This window comes from Ochotona curzoniae, unplaced genomic scaffold (genome assembly GCF_017591425.1).
Source record: "Ochotona curzoniae isolate NIBS_2020 unplaced genomic scaffold, NIBS_Ocur_1.0 contig_1780, whole genome shotgun sequence".
Lineage (NCBI taxonomy): Eukaryota > Metazoa > Chordata > Mammalia > Lagomorpha > Ochotonidae > Ochotona > Ochotona curzoniae.
Window position 1 is genome coordinate 27,418 of NW_024465191.1, and position 22,829 is coordinate 50,246.

The window sequence follows — 22,829 nt, forward strand, 5'->3', positions numbered from 1 at the left end:
TTTCTATCCTACTTTGCTTGTGGGGGCTTTAGTGTAGAGTTCTTGCCATCTGCCATCATTGTTTAGAGTTTACCTCCTTTTTCTGGGTTTAGGACATTTGCTAGAGGGGAGTTGAGTAACACATGTCTGGGTGAACATCTCCTGGGATCAAATCTGTTGGTCGTTCTTTGTCTTTCCTGGATTTGGGGTAGATTCATGTTTCCAGTATTTTAGAAGTTCTCCCATATTATTTCATTGAACAGCTGTTGTAAGGCTGTCTCTGTTTCCACTCTTTCGGGAAGGCCTATTACTCTGATGTTTCAATTTTAATGTTGTCTTTCATTTCCTGAATGGTCCTGCTGGATTTGCTCAGGTTTTTCTCCAGCTGTATAATGAGCTGCTTGTTCTCATTCTGTTCGTCTTTCATTTCTGATACTCTATGTTCTGCTGAATTCATTCTGTTGGTAGATTGTCAACTTTGTACTATAAGTCAAGGATTCTATCTTTTACTTGCTTGATACCCACAACAACGTGATATTTGAATTCTTAGAACTCTTCCCAGTGTTTCTCACTGTCTCTGATGAATTTTATGAGTATTTTCTTAAATTCCTTCCCTGGTATCTCCTCAATGTCTTCATCTCGCTTCTCAGTGACAGGGGTTGGTTTTTGGTTGTTTTGGGGGAGGTGCTTTTTTTTTGGTCTGAATCATTGCTTTTTCTGATACTTCTCCCCATTGCATTGTGCTTTGCTTTCTCATCATTTTGGACATACTTTGACCTCAGTGCAGTAGCTTACAGTGGGTGTGTTCCTATTCCTGGGGTATGGATTGAAGACACCAATGTTATACTCTGTACTTTGTTGGGGAGAGGATGCTTTGGTGGCTTGTTGGGTGTTTTTGTTTACCCTTGAATTTATACCTCTAAACCTGGTTCCCCTGCGGTTTGTTGGCTACTGCATTGACTTGAGTGTGTTCTCAGGGTTGGGGAACTTGTAGGAACTTTGTAACCTTGGGATTTCCTGTAATTGCTCTGGGCAGATTTGGGTGCCTCTCAGCAAGACTCAGGCCTAATTCCCTTGGGATGTAGTAATTATAGGGCACCCCTCCTGAGGCTCAGTGTTGTTAATCGCTACCACCACTGAGACCTTTGTTTGGCCATGGGTGCTCTCTGTGGGGTGCACGTAGACACCCAATCTCGAATACTCAGGTGGTTACAGGTCTGGGGAGTGGGAGGTGGTAGCCCCTGGCCCGCTGCCACCTTTGCACAGGCTGGCCCTGAGTTCAGATGTGTTGCAAACTTCAGAGCCTCTGATATGGCCCTGGGATTTTCATGGTAGCCATAGCCAACACCAGTTGCAGTGGGTACCTGCAATCCCCTGGACACAGGGAAAGTGACAAGAGCACAGCAGCATAACAGAGACCAGATACACCTGTGGCAGTCAACAAACAGGCATGAAATCCACACTCCAGGGATAGGCAAAACTACAGCAGCCAAGTTAAAGAGGAAATGCACTGGGAGCTTATGAATTGGACACAGGAAGACAATGATCATTCTCTTGATTTGTTAGACTGGATAATTAACCACAGATGGAAAATGTCATTTGCTATATTTATAATGCACCTTCCATAGTTTGGTTTCACCTGTTCTTAGTTTATATCATCATTCAGGTATTTATAATTTTTAATCAACTTCTTTCCAGTGTGTGTTGTGTGATAATATCTACTACACTAATGCCTTTCTCTCAGGAACTTTTCTGTTAAAGTTTTCTGTTCTCTCAGGAACTCTTACTGTTAAAGTTTCTACAAGTGTTCTCATTCCATGATTTAAGTTTGTTTATACAAAGGTATGTGAATATAACCAGAACTGTGTTTCCAACCCATTTCTCAATCTCTCCAATTGAATTTGATTATTTTCATCTCATAGGTTCAAAATCTTTGGAATTTGCTTGAGTTTCCTGTTTCAGTGGTGCAATGAATTTGTTACAGTCAAGACATAAAATGGGATTTTGAGAGAAGTGCACTAGGCTGATGAGATGGGTGCCTATGATACTTGATAACAGTTTCCCTACAGTAACACAGGGATTGTATGACATTGAGATTTCAAAGTGTGAAGGCAGAAAACTGGAGTGTAATTTGAGTAAATGTGTAGGAGTCATTGTATGGTGCAGAGTCAGAGTAGACTTATCACTTCATTCACTATGTGTGAGTACTAGTTCAGGGATGTTAGCATGTGCCCCGTAGGACAAGAGATAACATTAGTGGAAAAAACATGCTTGAAATTGAAGTCTATGACCAAGGTATCAGGCGAAAGTTACCTTAAGGATTGCAATATCACTTTAAATGGGGCGACTTCGCTATCCATGGTCAGGATCTATGCTATAGGACCAATTCTTGCAGAGATTGAAAGTGTTGTATCCATACTTGGCTGGCTGCACAAATCTGAAATCATATTCAACTGTATTGGCTCAGTTCTACATTCTTCTAACAATAATTTGTTTTAACCCATGAAATATATGACAATCAAATACCCAATGTTATTTGCACAAGTCGTAAGAACCATGAAGACCATAAAAGTTTGCGTTCGGCAAGAGATACAAATGAAGCAAAGAAAGATTCACTAGTGGCTTTTATATAGCAGACACAAACAGAGATTAAAAAAAGAAAGACATAATTTGTCCCCTTAAAAATTAATAGCACACTAAACATGACCAGATGCTTAATTTGACTGGTAATTGTTCTCTCCACCAGTATCTTCTGGACAAGAAATATTTCTAGCATCTTCCTGTGGAACAGTTCTGTTGTGATGGCAGAATGAATACTCCTTTGCAGGATTGCTTAGTAAATTAGCATGGTCCCAAAGGTAATGTTCGGTTGTTATTCATATGGTTTGAAACCCAGCCAAGATACTAAACATAAAGTTATTGTCCAAGTTGCACTTTCTGTTTAGCCATGTTAGAGTCATGTGGGTAAATAGTCCCATGAATTTTCATATTCTTGTTTGATAATATATTGCCATCATTTTTTCAGTATGTATTATGTAGATCCCTTAAATTTTCAGTATTATTTTTCAGCAAATATCATATAATTTTGCAGTATAAATCACATTGATCCTTTAAGTGATAAATGGAATTTTCACACACTTCAATTTGCAGAAAGAAACTATGTCCCTTTATTTAAAATTGAGGGGAAGAGTAAAGCAGGGCTTGCGTAGAACAGTAAATGTGGAATGTGTATAGTCACTTCTCATTTTCTCAGTAAATACAATAGAAAGACTGTTGAAGTTTTGAGCATAACTTTCAAATGAGTAACTATTAAATTGTATGATAATCTCTTTAATGTAAAATTAAAAAGTTTTTAGACTCTGTGGTATTTTTATTTATGATCTCTTTGTAAAATAATTCTTTGTGCCATTACGTAGGCTTCATGCTCATCCCACATTCATGTTTAAATTTTGCTCAGCCTATTCCTAGGACATTTCATAGAAAAAAGACATATCACTTGTGTCCTGCCAGTGTACTTCTGAATCAGGTCGCTGCTAACATGCATGGGAAGGCAGCAGTAGATGATAGTTCAAGCCCTTGGTCTCCTGAAGCCATGTGAGAGAACTTCCAGAAGCTCCTGATTTTTGGCCTCCTAACTGTTCTCTGCTCCGTATATTGCAGTCATTTGGGGAATGAAGCAGTACTTGGGAGATTTTCTGATTTTTCAAATAAGTATGTACACTTTAGAAACAAAGAAAGAAACTATCCATTTAACAATGAAAAGGCAAATTAAAAAGAGGAAAACATCTAAACAGCTAACCAATTACAAGATTTGCAGCTTTCCAGAAAAGACACAAAACAACACTCAACAGCATTTCATAAGGAGAAGATACAGAGAAAAGGCAACAGTACTGTACACCAATCAAAACAGCCAAGAGCATCCATAACATGGACACTGGCAGAGAGCCCAGCATTCTATTTTAACAATGTTGGGAACAGTCTCACCGAGAGTACATCTTTGTTTTGGAAGTAGACATGTATACGGCTTTGTATCTTCACATCTCAATACGTTAGTCTCTATCACACAGTTATTGTACATCCCCATAATAGAAAAGCCACAAAATAAGAACAAAAGCAGGAAGTAAAACAGAAAGTTAACTGTAATACGAAGGTAAATACCACAGTCCTGAATGATCAAAGTGCCATTGAAGAAATGACATATAAACTCAAAAATCTTCTTGAAGGCAATGATGCTACTGTGTAATAGAGTCGGTGAAGAAATAGGTAAGGGAATATAAATACTTCATTTGAATGAATGAAAATTAAAACAAAAATACCTGAAACATAACACAGACAGCATATTGAAAGATATTGATCTTATAATTCTATGTGGTTTTCCTCATACCAGAGAGAATATATGGTATTTGTCTTTTGAGGTTGACTTATTTCATTGAGTATAATGGTCTCTAGTTGGGTCCATATTGTCACAAAGGGGAGAATTTCATTCTTTCTGGTGGTCGAGTGGTATTCCATGGAGTAGATGTAGCACAGTTTCTATCAGTTCTACTGAAAAAAGAAAATACCAACCAAGTCAAACAGATGTTTATTATGCAAAGAGAAGTCAGTTCTTGGGCCTATCCCGTGCAGTGGAGGAATGGATAGGAGAAGAGAGGACTTCAAGTGTGAAAGACCAGCAGGGTAGTAGGAGACAAAGGTCTTCTACTTCCTCTGACAAGGGTGCTGGCATCAGCTCTGCTTGGGCTCTCAGAGGAGAGGGAATGTTGGCTTTTGTGCATCATCAGCCTGTACATGGAATTGGCAGCATTTGGGGAGTGCCAGATCTCTGACTGAGTTGACGGTGGTGTCCACCTATTTTCTGTAACCACAGTAACCATAATTTTCTTATCCAATTCTCTGTGGATGGGCATCTATGCTGTTTCCATGTCATTGGTATTGTATATTGTGCTGCTGTAGATATAGGATTACCGATTCCCTTCTCATATGCAGATTTCATTTCCTTTGGATACATTCCCATCAGTGGGATAGCTGGATCATATGGCAGGTCCATTTTCAGTTTTCTTAGCAATCTCCATCCTGACTTCCCTAGTGGTCATATTAGCCTATTCTCCAACCAGTCGAGAATAAGTGTTTGGGACACTGAATATTTCCTGCCCTATGTCTGGACATTTGCCCTGATTGGTGTGCCTTGGTTATCTTTAAACTGATTGGACAAGTTTGACAGATAAGCAGGGAGCTTGGCGGGGGAGGGGGTCAGCCTAAAGGACTTAATGGTCATAACGGTTTTTAACGGAGGAGCAGAAAAAAGCGAATTGGAGACTCTGTCTCAAGTGTCAGGTGATTTCTTCTGTGGGATAGAAGGACCCCAATAATTGTGCTGTGACTCGGGTGGAAGAATACTGGTGCTTTTATTTGGATAGAAGTCAGCTGGTGAATGCCAGGAAGGTAAGCTGAGCAGTTCGCTCAGGAAGCTGCTTCCAGAGGGAATTAGTTCCAACTGAGATTTTTGCTCTGGAAACTGCTATAGCAGTGGGGATGTGCACATCAACTTCAACCGGTAACAATGACTCAAGTTCACAGGAGAGTGACCAGTCAAGTTCGCGGGTAGCAACCATTAAAGTGCAGGCCTAGCAACCATTCAGGCTCACAGTCTAGCAGCCATTCAGATTCATTCAGGTTCACTCACGATCGTATTTATTGCCCACTCACAATCACATTTACGGCCCATTTACAATCGCGTTTACATCCCATTCACGATCAATCATGTTTATGGCCCATTCAGGGTCGAGGTCTAGTGAAGATTCAAGTTCGTGGTTAATGAACACTCAATTTCGTGATTTAATGATCAGTCAAGTTTGCAGGTTAGCAAGAATCCAAGTTGTTAGAAACATGGGCAATTTAACTTATATTCAATAAAGGAAGAAGCTTCTTTAAAAGGCGGAGATAGCAGTGAAGAATACTCAGACTCAGGGCAGTCAGGCGGGGCCTCTGGCGAGGATATTGATGAACTTGCACAGAAACTAGAGACCACTTCGCTGCAATCAAAAAGTTTGTCTGGCAGCTGCCTCCCCCTCCAGGAGACCTTCCACTCACGTCAACTGTGCCTCCTTGGCAATGCCAGGAGCAAAACGGAGATCCTGTAAGTGACCCCTCGCCTCAGGGTGCAAGTTCATGGCACAATTTTGCAGAGGCAGGGAAAGTGTTTCCAGTTACAGAGGATAGAGCACAAAATTCCCCCGTTCGCTCCTGGGTCTCACTTGATTTCAAGTTAATTAAAGATTTGAAGACCACTGTTGATTCCTATGGTGTTCTTGCTACCTTCACCCTCAAGTTGCTGGAATAGAGAGCAGGCTCGGCATTGACCCCTGATGATTGGAAAAATTTAGCTAAAGCCACCCTGTCTCCTGGACAGTATTTGGTCTGGCGGTCAGCCTGCCACAAGTTAGCACTAGACACTGCACGCCATAATGCCCAAGCAGGCAAACCTGCAGGCGACTTAGACGTACTCCTTGGGGAAGGTGCTCGAGCGGGACAAAAAACCAAATAGATTACCCCAAGCCTGTTTATGTCCAGATAGCCACCATAGGATGCAATTCTTGGAGGGCCCTTCATAGCAAAGGCGATCTGTACTTTTCAAAATCTTAAGTGACCAAGGGCCTAATGAGTCATATGGGGACAGTGTGAGCCGCCTCATGGAGGTTGCATCAAAATTGTTTCCTGATATAAAACAAGCTATGCCATTAATGAAGCAATTGGTCTATGAAAATGCTAATAACGGGTGCCATGAAGCCATATGCCCTTGGAAACTTAAGGACTTGGATACATGGATTAAAATCTGTAGAGATGTCCATGATCAAGTTACAGCTGGAGTTATACAGACAAGGGAACAGGCTAAAGTGATAATGAATGCTATGAAACAGGAGAAGGGGTTTAAAGGGCTTGATCAGATATGCTTCAGATGCGGTAAACCGGGGCACTTTAAAAGACACTGCCACCAAAGAGAGCCCACTAGTCCTCCTCCTCAGCCTCGGCTATGCCCAAGATGTGGGAAGGGGAGTCTCTGGGCTAATGAATGTGGCACAGTGCGAGATATTTCGGGCCACTCCCAAGAAGGGAACTTTAAGCCAAAAAACAGGCAGAGGGGCCCAGCATCCCAGGGCCCCCACAGAGCATAAGGGCGCAGCAGAATCAGACAGAACAGACAACCAGGCAGTACGCGGAGCCACGCCTGGAAGCACAGGATTGGAACTCTGTGCCACCTCACACCTTGTATTAATCCCTGAGATGGGCCCACAGGCACTTGATACTGACTTTCACTGAGCACTTCCTAATGACACAGTGAAATGGATGTTTGGAAGCAGTTGTAAGACCATGCAGGGCCTGATTGTTCACCCAGGAGTAATTGATTCACATTATAATGGCATTGTCAAAGTTATGGTTTCTTCACCAAACAGAATAACTGTTATAATTTCAGGAGAGTGTATTGCCCAACTGTGAGTCCTTCCTAGCTGTCATGAGGGTTGGTGGAGTCACCACACCACCCATGGGGACAAAGGCTTTGGATCCTCTGGAGACGCCTTAGTTACTCTGTCTCCCTCAAGGACCGACCATTGGCCACCCTTATGCTACGTGGCACTCAAGTCAAAGGCCTTTTGGACACTGGGGCAGATGTCAGCATTATTAGGCAATCAGATTGGCCAAAAAATGGCCCCTAAAGCAATCTAATAAAACTTTATGAGGCTTAGGAGTGGCTAGCCAACCACAACAGAGTGCATGTGTTATTTCCTGGGTGGACCACGAAGGTCACAAAGGGTCCTTTCAGCCTTATGTTTGTGCCATCCCTGTGACCCTATGGGGCCGGGAAGTCTTAAGTGCTATGGGACTTCGCTTGAGCAATGAGTACTACCAAACAGGAAGCCAACAAGCATGGAATATCATAAAGAAAGTGAGTTATTCAGGAAAGGGTCTAGGTAAAGAGAAACAAGGAAGAATAGAACCAATCACGGTTAGACAACACCCAGGAAGGGCAGGGTTGAGCTTTCAGCTGGGGCCACTCCAAAACAATAGCCATTGCAAATTACGTAGATATCGAATGAGCCCATATGGGTATCGCAGTGGCCCCTGACCTCTGAAAAGTTAATGGCTGCCCAGGAGTTAGTGTTAGAACAATTTTCATTGGGACGTATAATGCCTTCAGTATCTCCATGGAACACACCTATCTTTGTTATTAAAAAGAAATCAGGGAAGTGGTGGCTTTTGTATGATCTTTGGGCTACAAATGCCACTATGCAAACTATGGGTGCAGTACAACCTGGTGTGCCTTTAGTCACTGTACTGCCTAGGGAATTGTATCTTATTGTGATTGATATTAAGGATTGCTTATTTTCTATACTTCTAAGTCCACAAGAATCAGATCATTTTGCCTTTACTTTGCCTTCTATTAATCATCAAGGCCCAAATCAGAGATACCAATGCGTTGCACTCCCACAAGGATGTGAATCAGCAGATTACCACATTGTATATCTGACTTTCAAAAAGAGTGTTTTCTCTCTCTGTGTGTGTGTGTGTGTGTCTGTGTGTGTTTGTGTGCATAACTGGCATTTTCCTCATCTAGGTCACAGATTGAACATACATATCATTCAGAGATGAGCAGGTAATTCATCTTAGGAATTGCAAAGCTTCCCTTTGTCTTTGAAAATGAAATGAAGTTCTTCACACAATGAACAACAACTTCAAGATTTTGCCTCTTGTAAACATGCCCCACAAATGATACTCACAGAAATTCCCATGAATGACAAAAAGGAATAGCAACTACCAAAGCAAAATGCAAATGTGGAGAACACCCCACTAAAAGGCTAACAGAAGACTCAATCAAAGCACAACCCAACGCTGAAATGACACGACCAAACTGCCCCTTACCCATAATAACTGAACTTAAATGGCTTAAACTCATCAGTCAAATGCCATAGAGGAGGACCTAGTAAAAACAAAACCCATTTATCTGCTGCTTAGAGGAGACACATCTCAACAAAAAACATCAGAGGCAATGGAAACTGAAGTGATGGAAATAGATATTGCAAGTGAATCATAAGCAAAAACGTGCAGAACTAACCATTCTTTTATCAGATGACATAGGCTTTGATGTAAAAAACATCAAAGAGATGAAGATAATCACCACATAATGATTCAAGAATCCATTCAGAAAGAAGATTGTCATAATAAATGTATCTGTGAATAATGCCGGAGGATCTTGCTGTGTGAAACAAATATTAATGGCTTTGATGGGAGAAACAGACTCAAATATGATCATAGTGGGGGATCTTAATGCCCCATTCACATCAAAGGACAGATCAAAGAGACAGAAACTAAGCAAAGAAATAACAGAACTCACAAAACTCTAGAGCAAATGCATTTGTTTACATCTATCAAGCAGTTAATCATACAGACAGAGAATACATTTTTTCTTTAAAATGAGAACATTGGAATCTTCTCCAGAACTGACCATCTTATAGGCCACAAATTAAGCTTCAACAAATTTTAAAACTTAAAATCATACTAAGCAACTTCTCAGATCATCATCGACTGAAGTTAGAAACCAAGAAGTCCAAAACACCAAAGAAGACTTGCAAACACATGGAGACTAAATCATGTTACTAAATGAGTAGAAGGCTAGGGAGGAAATCATAAGGGAAATCAAGGCAGTGCTAGGGAGAAGTTCATTTCAATCAGTGCCTATGTCAAGAAACTAGAAAAGCATGAAGTAAATCAGCCAGCACTGCAGTTGAAGGAAAAACGAAGGCAGTGCACTCCTAAGATTTGAAGCCAAAAGGAAATCATCAAAACAAGGGAGAAAATAAATGAAATAGAGATAAAAGATCTATACATAAGGTCAATGAATCAAAGAGCATGTTCTTTGAGAAAATTAACAAAACAGACTCCCCACTAGCCCACCAGGAGCTATTACAAGCAACTATCTGCAGCAAATCACATGACCTAAAAGAGATGGATAGATCTTTGGACACATACAATTCACCACAATTGAATCTAGAAGCAATTAATCTAAATGGGCCTATTATTAGCAATGATTTTGAGTCAGTAATTAAAGCCCTCCTGAACAAGGAAAGTTCTACACCAGATGGCTTCACTGCTGAATTCTAACACACATTTCAAGAGGAATTTACCCCAATCCTTCACAAACTTTTCCAAGCAGTAGAAAGCGAGGCAGATCTTCCAAACACATTCTATGAAGCCAATATCACTTTAGTACCAAAGCCACAAAGAGAAACAACACAAAAAGAGAAATACAAACCGATATTCTTGAAGAACATAGATTCAAAGATTCTCAGCAAAATACTAGCCAACCAGATCCAACAGCGCATCAGGCAGAGCATTCATCTGGACCAGATAGGATACATCCATGCATTGCAGAGATATAGGGATGATCCAGCATCAGCCAATCATGAAATGTGATACATCACATTAACAAATTAAAAAAAATAGCATATGATGCTCTCAACATGCAAAGAAGTCAGGCATAGAAGGAACATTCCACAATACAATCAAAGCAATTCATGAACAACCCAATATACCAGCATCATACTAAATGGGGAAAGATTGAAAACCTACCCAGAAACACCAGGAAGTAGACAGGGATGCCCACTGTCACCACTGACTTTCACTACAGTATTGGAATTCCTTGCCAGAGCCACGAGGAAAGCAGAAAGAATTAAAGCAATCCAAATTTGAACTGAGGAACTGAAATTATCGCTACTATTAGACTGCATGATTCTCTACCTAGGAGACCAAAGATTCATCCAAGATTCTATTGGAACTCAGAAGAGACTTTGGCAGAGTAGCAGAATAAAGAATGAGTGAGCACAAGTCAATGACACTAGTGTACACAAATAATTCTAAGGCTGAGAAAGGAATTTTTAGTAGAGTAAGTTTTAACATAGAAGAGTGGAATCTTCAATACCTAGGAATTAAGCTACGTAAATACAAACACCAGAATGGAGTCCACACAGGTAGGGTCAACTAATCTTTGACAAGAAAGCTGGAAACTATCCAAGCAAAAATCTGGATCTATTCAGCAAGTTCTGTTTGGATAACTGTATAGCAGCTGCAGAAGTAAGAAGCCAGAAACACAACAGTCCAACTATAAAAATTGGCTCTAAATGGATCAAGGACCTAAATCTACACCCAGAAACCATCAAACTTTTCAAGAAAAACATAGGAAGCTCGCTTGAAGATGTAGCAACAAGGAAAGAATTTCTTAGAAAAGTAACCAAAAGCACAGGCAATCAAAGCCAAAGTGAACAAATGGGATGTCATCAAACTAAAAAGCTTCTTCTGTGCACTAAAGGAAACAAATGAACAAAGTGAGGAGGTATACAACAGACACAGAGAAAATGCTTGCACAACGCACAAGTAAATAGGAACTAATATGCAGGATTTGCAAAGAGCTACAGAATCCCAGGGACAATGAAATGAAACAAACAACCTGTGAAGTAAAGGGCAAAGGATTCTGCAGGCCATTTTTTCAGAAGATCAGATTCAAAGCAAAATATGCTCAGGCTCCCAAGCCATCAGAGAGACACACTTTAAAACCATGTTGAGTGGCTTGTTTGTTTTGGTTTTTTGGTTGTTTTGAAGTTCTTTGTATATCCTGGAAATTAGCCCCGTATTGCCTATATCGTGTGCAAAGATCTTCTCCCACTCTGGGTTGCTTTTTTACTTTGTTGATTGTTTCCCTTGCTGTACAGAAGCTGCTTAGTTTGATGAGTTCCCATTTGTTTATTCTGTTCTTAACTGCTATTGCTTTTGGTGCCTTAGAAAGTCGGGACCTACTCCTAGGTCTTGCAGGGTATTTCCTACATTTTCTTGCAAGAGTTTGAAGGTTTCTGGATGTAGTTTCAGGTCTTTTATCCATGTAGATTGGATCTTTGTGTATGGTGATAGATGTGGGTCTATCTTTTTGTTTCTACAGGCTATCAGCCAGTTGTCCCAACAACATTTACTAAAGAGGCCTTCCCACTTGCTTGGACCGAATGAATCTCAACTGAACTTGAACTATGGTTATGCAGCAAGGTGGAGGAATCCAACATGGGGGGAGGGGCATGGGAGGGGTGGGGTTAATCCCCAGCACCTATAAAACTGTACCACATAATACAATGTAAACAACAATAAAAAATAAACCATGTTGAAGTTCCACTTAACTTCAGTGAGGCTGTCCTACATTCAGATCTTCAGTTACAACCTAATGGCAAAGATGTACGAAGAATGGAGCCTCCTTCACTGCGGGTGCAGTGTCTTCTAATATAAATACTATGGAAATCAGTATGGAGAATGTTGGAGAATTGCAAAGAAACCTGCCGAATGATACAGCTCTCCTGCTCCTAGAAATGTACCCAATAGAAAAGATATCTGCATATGTAAAGGGGATCTCTAAGTCCCCACAATCTACAATAGCAAAGACATGGAAACAATCCAAATGAGCTCCCATAGAAGATACGGTTGAAGAAACTGTATTACTTATTCTCCATGGAATAATATTATCTATTAAGAAGAACAAACTTATGCCATGGATAACCAGGTGGTCCCAAAAAGAATCCATTATGCTCAATAAAATGTGTCAATCACAAAACAGCAAATACATATGTTATCTCTAATATAAGGAAACCATTGTGGAAATTGTAATTTCCATAACCTGCTCTGCCTTGTAATGTTCACCAGCCCATACAAAGCCAAATGGAAAGCCAGATTTGCCAAGTCCTGGAATAAAACACAATGGCATGTTTGAGAACTGGGTCAGGGAGAGGATTAATTGGAGGAAGTTGGGAAACTCCCCTGACAAGTCAAAGTTTTCACTGGTGAATATGTGGTCCAGAACTGGGGGTCAGACAAGCTGGACAAAATAGCTCTAACAGCTGGCTAATTTGTCAATTGGTAATGGAAAGGGGTTTGCTGTGAAGAAGTGGGCAGTCCCCACTGGCTTATGTGAAGGCTGAGTATTTGCTGGACAGTACCAGGCTGGACTGCAAAATCCATTGCTTCCAGTGGGTGTCAGGGCTGAAAACAGAAGCAACCCAGGAATTGCAACCACCAGCTATCAGGGCGATGGAATGCGCCAGGCACTGTACTTGCCAGTACATACAAGAATTTAGACTGCAAACACCTCAGACCTTGAACTTATCTTTGTGGATCTCCACAAGCAAAATGCCAGACACAGAACCCTAACCAAGACAAGACAGAAGACAGAACACGTAAATTAACCAATGCAGCTATATTTTGGCAGCAAACTACTGGCCAACAGAGACTATGATGGACTAAGTCATTCAGTGGATTTCACAACAACCTCATTGTGCTTGGAGTGGTGAGACTAGCAGCGCTTCAGAACTGATCAACTATCAAAACCACTTGAGCGAGAATCTCCGAGTGTGCCCCACATGAAGGACCTGGGGTGGAGGGGTACCTGGGTGAGGATTCTCCCTCAATATTGCCCGTCACCTCAGATACATGAAGGAAACAAAGTGCAAATCATATTATGCACGTTCCTATAGCAGTTGAACCTTTTTACCCTAATTAACTATATAAGTTGTGAAAAATATAAAGAAAAATGAAAAAAAAAAAAAGTAAAATGTATGTTCTGGGATATTTTTGTGCACAAAGTATTTAAAAGATAAAAGAACTAAATAAAAATGTAGATCAACGTTTCCCAGGAGTCAAAGACATAAAAAATGGGTCAGTATTTGGTCACACTCTTTCAAGTCACTACTATGATAATATTAGATCATATAATGACTAGATTGAGATCTGGCTTCCCCTTATCCTATTCCCTGGTCTTTTAATGTACCCAGGATATGAGTACAAAACAGTTAAACTGCTGAAATACATGAGCTCCTGGTTTTAGCCAGAGATAGACTTCACAGATTCTGATAAAAAAAAGTGTAAACAGTACGTATAATATAGTAAAATATAATATAATATAATATAATATAATATAATATAATATAATATAATATAATATAATATATATATATGATATGATATGATATAATATAATATAATATAATATAATATAATATAATATAATATAATATAATATAATATAATATAATATGATATCTTTATATACATATACATATATATATGATTTAATAAATACAAAGAGGATAAGAGACAGAAAGGAAATCTGTCTGTCTTTTGATTCATTCCCAAGTGACCACAATAGCCATAGATGTTTCAATCTAAAAATTAACGTCAGGAACTTCTTCCTGGTCCCCATTGTGGCTATAGCACCGCAAGGATTGAGGTTGTCCTCAACTGCTTCTCCAGGCCACAAGCAGGAAGCTGGAAGGCAATTGGATCAGTCAGGACATGAAGTGATGCTCATATTTGATCTCAGCATGTCCAAGGTGAGGACTTTAGCCACTAGGCTGCCGTGCTAGGCCCTATTGCAGCCTTTGGATTAAAACAGTAGCTGGTGATCTCTCCTACTCACTCTCTCTCTTTCTCTCTTTATCTTTTTCTCTCTCTCTCCCTGTGCTTGAGTCTCTCTATAACTCTTCCCTTCTTTTGAGAAGTAAGTCTTTGTTTTTGCTAAATTGAAATCACATTTGAATTGGGCTTTTCCAGCTGTTACTTTCCATTTGACTCCTTAGAGTTGAATGACAAATATTCCCCAGGTGACTCCTTTACTTATTTTAAAAGCAACAGTGCTACTTACCTCTCACTGTTGTGAGCTCTTCCTTTTTCTTCCCTTCTTTTTCTTTCCACTGCTTCCTTTGATACCCAGCTTCTGGCCATACTCATCCCCATACCATATTAGAAGCTCACAGCCTGGTTTGATGACTTGGCAGGTGTGGTAAAATATCTGTCTATGGTATTGGAAGGCCACCAAATTCTGCTCCTCATCATTCCAGGCACAGTTCACATACCTGGTGCAGAGATAAATGCTGAGTTTCCATGTGCTGTTACACTTGAATCTCATCTGTTCTCTGATAGCCTCCATCCTGTTTGAATCCCTACTCTGCAAGAGCTCTCCTTGTAAACATGTATCTCTCTCATGAGATCAATGAAGTGCCACATCCAAGTTGCAGATACCGTATTTGTTCTGACAAGCATGCTTTGCTACTTCCTTTCCTCATTAGTCATCCTCAAAACCCTAGTCCACCTTCCTCTCTCCTGACTGGCCTTGGAGCACACAGTGTTTCCCTAAACCCCAAATTTCATTCAGTTTTATGCCACAGAATTTGGTGTTAGATACACTCCCTACCTCTAGCCTACCACACATGCTGCACAACTCAGATTTTCCAAAGGCAATTCTTTGAAGTCCTTTCTCTTGGTTCTTTCTCCTGTATCCTGGGAGTCTCTGGGAGTTTCTTAGCCTCTTCCAGAACTGCTCACAGAAACAATTGTCCAGATGCAGCTTCCTTCTCTCATCCACATCTCCAGTTTTGTTTGTTTAGTTGGTAAAGATTATTATGATTATTTTCTATTTGAGTGGCAGAGACACAAAGAAGAGAAGGGGCAGAAGACAGAGATACCAAGAAAAAGGGTGGAGTGGAGAGATAAAAAGGACACAGTGTCAGGCAGTAGCTTCAACCAGGTCTTCTAAGTTGGCACCAAAGACAAAGCATGAGGACATCACATCCTCTGAAGGTCCTCAGGGTGCATGGGAAAGCAACTGGTTTGGCAGTAGGGTAACCGGTACTTGTAATGTAGGCACACCAATCCGTACATTAACCCACTGAATGACAATGCTTGTCCCAGAACCTGGCTCTTTTCTCTCTCTCTCTCTCTTTTTTTTTCTCTTTTTTCCACTGTGCCTGGTATGGTTTATATCTCATAAATTAAAGGCCTTCTGCATCAAGTTGTTTGGACAGTGTATAATTTTCAAGAGACTAAAAACCATTATGGTTAAGACACCAATTTAATGCAATGTCCATGTATTATGATATTTTTGATGCAGGAAAGGCATAACCAATGATAATTATAGAGAGAATGAGTCAATGCCCCAGTTAATCTAGATTCATCAAGGCCCATTTTCATGTCCATTTATTCAACATATTATTTTATGTTATGATAAAAAATAGTATTTATATAGAATGTGCTTTTATAAACCGGTCATGGTATTCAAAGGTCATTCAAATAGACATCAAAGAGGACATATCATGTAAAAGTCATTGAGGAAAGTAGAGGAGAAAGGACAATGATCTTGTCTTTGAGAGAAATGTCATCTCTGCATGGCTCTTACCTCATCCAATTGGCCAAAGAAGTATCCTTACCATCCATGTACTCATAGCTGTTTCTCCTCTTGGCTATTTGAGATTCAGAAAAATCAGTTAGTATGTTTCTGGAAAAGGAATAGTTCAGCAGAACTATTAACTCAACTACCATCATGTTCCATGACATTCCATGAGTCCAACCACATCTTGAGACATAACATAGTGTTAGTACACACCTAATCTGATTTGTTTCCTTACATTAGAAATCCACAGCTGAGATCGCAACTGCTTTGTTTTTACAGCCCAGTGATCTCATCAATGCTAATCTTCAGTAAGGATTCTGTGATGTAATCATGTTGGCTTCACTCATGCCATAATGAGTAGAAGGACACATGAACCGGACACATGAGCCAAACTCACAGCAGGCATGTGGAAAGCCACCAGACTGCAAAGGGATGTACTTCTTACCTGCCAGCTGTACCCTCTGTTGGCTTCCTGTTTCACTTCTGTGATCTTGCCCTCAAAAGGACCAAAGTGCAACCCCAGTGGTAGATCAGATGCTTCATTAAACACTCCAAGCCCAGCCTTAGAAATGCTGGATGGGCCAATTCTAAGCCCAGTGGGCACACTGAGGAGAGCACGACTAGGATGTCCCTTATCCACTGGGTTGTCCTTTAGAAATACTGGGGGTCCATGAGCAGCACAGCTTTTCAGGAAGAACTTCTGACACTTTTCACAATCTGGAGATGAGAGTGGAAGGGATTAGGAAATGATACCAAACAGTACTGGATATAGAGAGCAACAGAAGCAGCCAACTACGCACATTACTCATCCTCGATCTTGCAACCAAAGTTACCACACGACAGAAGGATAGAAGACAAAATTACAAGTGGAATTTGATTTCAAGCTATAGGATTTCTCTTTGTGGATGTGCTAAAGGGTCACTTACACAGGTAATCATCATCCTCTGTAGTGCTCAGGGTAAATAGGTCACTAAGTCAATAAGAATGCGACTAACACTCCAGGGACTAGTGGGCAAGATGGTGGCCAAGCGAGAACCATGGGCATGAATTCGGACAGGAGTCAAGTAGCTTCAAGGAAATGCTGATCAACCATGGCCATCTCTCTCACACACCATTTGATTATGGGAGGTGGCTTCTACAGTCATTCTCCTAGTAATTGGTTCCTAGTCTCTCCCCTCCTGGACTTCCCCAAATTCCAGGCCTAATGCTATCTCTTCCCTCTATAGGAAATTGAATTTCCCGTACAAGTCGGCACTGCTTAGACAGTAGCCCTATTCTTTCCTTTGCCTTTCACAGGCCAGGGGACTGGATTGTGGGCAGCGGGCTCATCCCCTCCAGCAACAGGGTACTAAAGAAATCTGTGGGGGAGACCCTGCAGAACATGCACCCAGCATGGATCATGAAGGCTGTGTCTTCTCACCCCCTCACTGCGTGGCTTTGAAAGAGAAGCAAGGAATGGCTGTAAATTGCTTCAGAGCAGTGTCTTATCAGAGAAGCACATTGTCAGGGAAGTGGTGGAACTTCAGGTGAGTCTCAAAGAAAAGAAGGCTACCTAAGTTACAGTATTCCTCCCCTCAAGCAGGAGTGTATCCTGCAGAAGTGACCCTAGGCACCCCACAGCTCTGTACAATCACGGGCAGCACCCAACCATGGTATAGCTATGGTCAAATCCCCTGAGAGGTTGTAAGGGAAAGGAGGTGTTAAGTGCCCAATTGGCTTCTTTCCTATTCTCGCTTCTGTGGCAGTGAGAGATGGCCATGGATGCCTGAATCTAGGGTGAACCTGTTTGAGGAATGACAGTTCTGGCCAAGGAAACACTTTGGCGTTACCTGAAACTCTGCTGGGGATCCCCTGGGCCAGACAGCCCAACTGGGTATCCTAGTGCCTCTCTTATCTCTCATTTTCTGCTTTGAGGGACAGCTGTGGATGCTTGGCTCTGGGGTGATCCTGTCTGAGGACTGACGGTTTCTGGCTGACACAAAGGTTCGGTGTCACCTGGAACTCTGTATTGGATTGCCTGCGCCCAACAGCCTGACTGGATATTCTGAGCACTCTCCTCCCTGCTGTCTTTCTTTAGTCATGGCCAATAAAGGTGGGGGAATTGATGATCCCACACTTAGGGTGCTAAAATACATGCTGAAGTCCTGAGGGTTAGAAATCTTAGATGGTTAGGCAGTCAAGGCCTGAGGGACTGTGGTCAGGTTGGCACTGTGGGTGACATTGGTTAATTTATTTGTACGTGATACTTGGGAATGGAAGAAAAGCAAAACTGATGCCCAAAACACTGGTCCTGGCCCACCTCAGCCACCCCAACAAGAGCTTCTGGGAAGTTTAGAGGGCAGGAACCCACCCCCAGGGTGAAGGGGAGCCCAGAGCACAGAGCTCTAGGTGCAAGCCTTCTGGTGGGGCTCCACCAGCCAGTTCAGGATTTTCCATTGTTGTTAACCCTGAAGGGAACCGCCCAGTGGCAGTGTGATATCCCTGGAATGCAGGGGACCTGAGAAAGCTGTGGCAGAAATGAGCCTCACTCACCCTGGGCGGAGACTAGTCTTTCGGGTCTTTCTCAACAACCCTGTATCCCGGCAGTTTGAATAATATTTTGGGAGCCCGTACAACTCAGGAATTGCAAGTAGTCTGGGAAAAGGTAAAAGAGCTTTTAGACAGAGCTAACATGAATGTCTCCTCAGAGAAGGTGAAAATAACCCCCCTCTTTCTATAATTTTAGGGACAGAATTATGTTTTTAAAAGGCCTCCCCCTTGAAATCCCAGCTAAGTGTTAAGGAACAATATTCATCAGTAGAATTTCAAAAGCTTCTTGGAGAGGTCATTGGCTATGCCCTTGACTACCCATGTCTACATGGCAATTACTGCCATTATTTGAAAAGTCAAAATGCCAGGAGACTGAGTTTCCCTCATGTACAAGCCTTACAGGAGACTCAAAAGGCCCTAGGCAAGGCTACTTGTTCATTATTGCTCTAAGAAAGAGTTACAACTGTGGACATTTTCAAATTCTCCCATGCTTATAGCTACCCTTGTCCGGGAGGATAGTCCCTTCCAGTGGGTACATTTATGCATTGGAGGGGTGCCCAGAGTTTATATTTGTCTTTATCAACTGGCAGATCTAATTCAGGAGGTCAAAGAGCTAGTCCTTAGGTGCTAAGACTTTGAGACAGCAAACCCTGTTGCCCTGATTGAATGAGTAATTATGAATGAGTTTGAAGAAAGAGCAACAGGCTGGCAAGCCTCCCTTGTAGATTATCTCGGCACGATTGACTGCCATTATGGGCCATAGAAGTGAGTCACCTTCTTCAATCTCTTGGAATGGGTTTGAACCTTGATTGATGCCTTGTACCATCAAATCATGAAGATGGAGGAAGAGAAGGGGCTACAGCAGAGGTTTTTCTATCTGATCATGTCTATAAGACATATTTTGACCTACCCCATGTCAAGGATCAACAGAGTGTTAGGAACTATTTGCTGTAGTTTTAGCAAAACTTCTCTCAAAAGTGAAAGAATTTTTTTAATCTCTTCTCTGATATCCTTTATGTTGTACATTTGCTCCCAGAATTAGCTCAGGCATACATAAGATTGAATGATAATCCTATCATCCCTCATGATTGAGGCCCAAACTTTGCTGCAAGGACAGACCCATCCTCCTCTCTCTGAAGGTCTCCATTTGCTCTCCTCATGGGATAGTACACAGAGATGCCCTCTCCATTGTAACCATTTTAACCTTTGTTCTAACCTACTTTTCCAGTTTTTCTTGACTTAACCACACTGTCGCCCTCAGTATCTAAATTTCTCTAAATTTACCTCATAGCCCTCACCCCAAGCTGAGAGGGGCAGACTAAGAAATAAGCGATTTAACATCCATAAGAAGCCAAAAAAAAAAAAAAAAAAAAAACAGAAAAGGAAACATATTGTGCAACTTGATTTAAGAGTTATATAAATATATACATATTTAAATATGTATTTACATATATATACATATCCACTGTTAAATTAACTCAAAGCATGAGATGAACCTATGATTTGCTTTATAAAACATTTCCAGGTTAAAATATTTCAAAGAAGAATTTGGAAGGTGCAAAATGTTTGAGAGTTAAATGTCTCTCTGTTCTGATGTGTTGGGATTGTGCATATGTTTATTTATTCATTATTGTTGGTGTTCTATTTTAGTCTGGAGAAAAACTAGACTTTGTTTTAATATTCTTTTTCCAGTTGTATATTTGTCATGAATTGTTAAGTTATTGTTCTTGTTGAGAGTTGGGTGCGTGTATGACTGACTGACAGACGAGATGGGACGGATCATGACTAACCCCTTTTTCTCTCTCCTGATAAAAAATTTTAATGAGGTCTAACCTATCTAGCAGGACTTGGCCAGACCAGACTCGCCTTCTTCTCTGAGGAAAAATTCACATACTGGTTTCTTGCTGCTTAGTCTTCAACTTACAGTGTTGTCCTGGCACTGATCAGGTCTAAAATACAGTATCTGTTAACATGTTCAGTTAAATGTTAAATGTACTTTTTCTTTAACTAATTTACACTTCTATAATCTTCAGAGTTTGAAACCAGGTCTCAAGACTTTGAAAGTTCTAAGATCCCTAGAACTCTCAAAGATTGAGACCGAATTTGGATAATATAATTGTCATTTAAAATAATTTGGATTATAATCTCACAATATTATAAAATTATGTTAAATTTGTTGCATCGTATAAGCTATTAGAGTAAATGAGCTTTTATGTTCATTGGTCAAAATGTTTCCTAATCATGAAATTGGCCCTGATTGTAAATTATTTGTGTTCTTATTTACAAAGAAGTATGTGAGATTTTGCCTTACAGGAAAACAACTAATTTTTTTTAAATGTATAGTGTAATTGGTTGTCACATGTATAATTTCTGAATTTTGCCTTTAAGAAAATGGAATTGAAATCTGATTCGTATTGAAGAACAACAGTATTTTAACATCACCTTTACACTAATTTTCATCTTATTGATAACTAATAAATTCCTAGGTACTCTCTTAAGACAACAGCCAAATTGAAGTTTTTCGCCTCTCTTGACTTCAAATAAACAGAAGCTAGGGAGAAGCGTCAGGCCTACCAGCCATGGAAAAGGCAGGAGCATGCTAGGAGTCTGCCCTTTGTAAGGAATTTAGAACGCTGGATTCCTTCAGGTCCCCACTGTGATTCTTATCTGCCTTCTTTTGAGGAGGGAGGATTCCCAAATCAGCTAGAATAAGGTTATTTGAAAACCTTCTCGTTCTCAGTTTTAAGGCAGGTTGTGTTAAAATGTGTTTCCACACATTGAAAGAAATGCTTAAAAATTGCTTAAAGCAATTGCATATTAAATTTGGTATGCTTTTATTTAGAGAATGTTTCCATTTGGAGTCTTATATGATTGTTTCAAAAAGTAAATCAAGAAAATTAGCAGATTATTAAGGAAGAGAATAGCTTGTAGAACATTTTGTCCTACAGAAGTACGGCTATCATGCAATGGAAAAAAAAAGCTGGGGTAAAATACTTAAAGGCTTCAGCTTGTTGAAAAATGAGCCTTGTAAGTTTTACTTATATAACTGTCTATACTTTTTAAGATACAACTGCAACTGTTAAAATGTTTGACATTAATATCTAGTGTATGCTGACATTAGAATTGAGTGTGCATACATAGAAATGCTAGTAAATATCTGAAAAATGTCAGAGGAGGGTTCTGGTGTGATGGCTTAGCAGTTAGAGTCTGGTGCAGTAGCCTGGTGACTGAAGTCCTCACTATAAACACGACAGGATGAATATGGACATCATTTCTAATACTGGCACTCTGTTTCCGATCCAGCTCACAACTTGTGGCCTGGGAAAGCAGTAGAGACAAGCCAAGGTGTTGAGACCCTGCACCCTTGTGGGAGACCAGGAAGATGCTCCTAACCTTGGACTGGCTCAGCACCAGTCATTGCAGTGCAAGAGTGTGATCTCTTTGCCCCTGAGCCCCAAAATTCTCAGACTCACTAAGATCTTGGTATGTCTGACCCTTTCTTTCTTGTAAGTTGTACATCTGAAATTCTTTATTCTCATCCTTTCTTCTGACTACTGAGATGGAAAAGCTAAGTCAGTGAAGTTATCAATAATTTTGTGATTAATAATTTAGAAAAAGAAAGGGCTTTCAAGACAAGGAAAACTGTATGGAGATTTTTTTTAATGAAAAAATCTCTGGTTTTCATTTATTTCTCCTGAAGTTGGAACAGCTGTTTATTTAAAAGACAAAGAATGACACATATAGAGATTGACACATCGGTTGAGGCAGAGAACACGAATGGCAGAAGGAGGTGTGGAAGTTCACTGTTTAAGTGACCTTGATAGCTAGCAATCTACTCTCAGATCAGAAAGCTTTATCCAGTTCTCCCAGGAGGGTGGTAAGACCTGAATCACTTGTCTCATCAACAAGCAACACTAAGTTGTATATTAACAATATGGTAGAGTCAGAGAGAGGGTTGAACTCAGGTACTCTGTCATGGGAAACAGGTGTATTAACTAGCATCTTCACTCCAAAGAAAACTGACTTCCTCTCTATAAAGTTTTTGCATATAGCCTAAGTAACCTTATCCCATTTT

At 40.6% G+C, this 22,829-nt stretch overlaps 1 protein-coding gene across 1 annotated transcript; it reads right to left on the reverse strand.

Annotated features, from left to right (window-relative positions):
* Positions 1–1,106: 1,106 nt before the first annotated feature.
* Positions 1,107–22,297, reverse strand: LOC121148714 (probable histone-lysine N-methyltransferase PRDM7). The gene is made up of 8 exons (XM_040968965.1): positions 22,224–22,297; positions 22,066–22,072; positions 17,152–17,167; positions 16,664–16,942; positions 16,232–16,295; positions 14,752–14,912; positions 5,698–5,767; positions 1,107–1,353 (listed from the first exon to the last, which is right to left on the reverse strand). The coding sequence occupies exons 1-8, from the start codon at positions 22,271–22,273 to the stop codon at positions 1,107–1,109; spliced, it is 894 nt and encodes a 297-aa protein (XP_040824899.1). The 5' UTR covers positions 22,274–22,297.
* Positions 22,298–22,829: the final 532 nt, after the last annotated feature.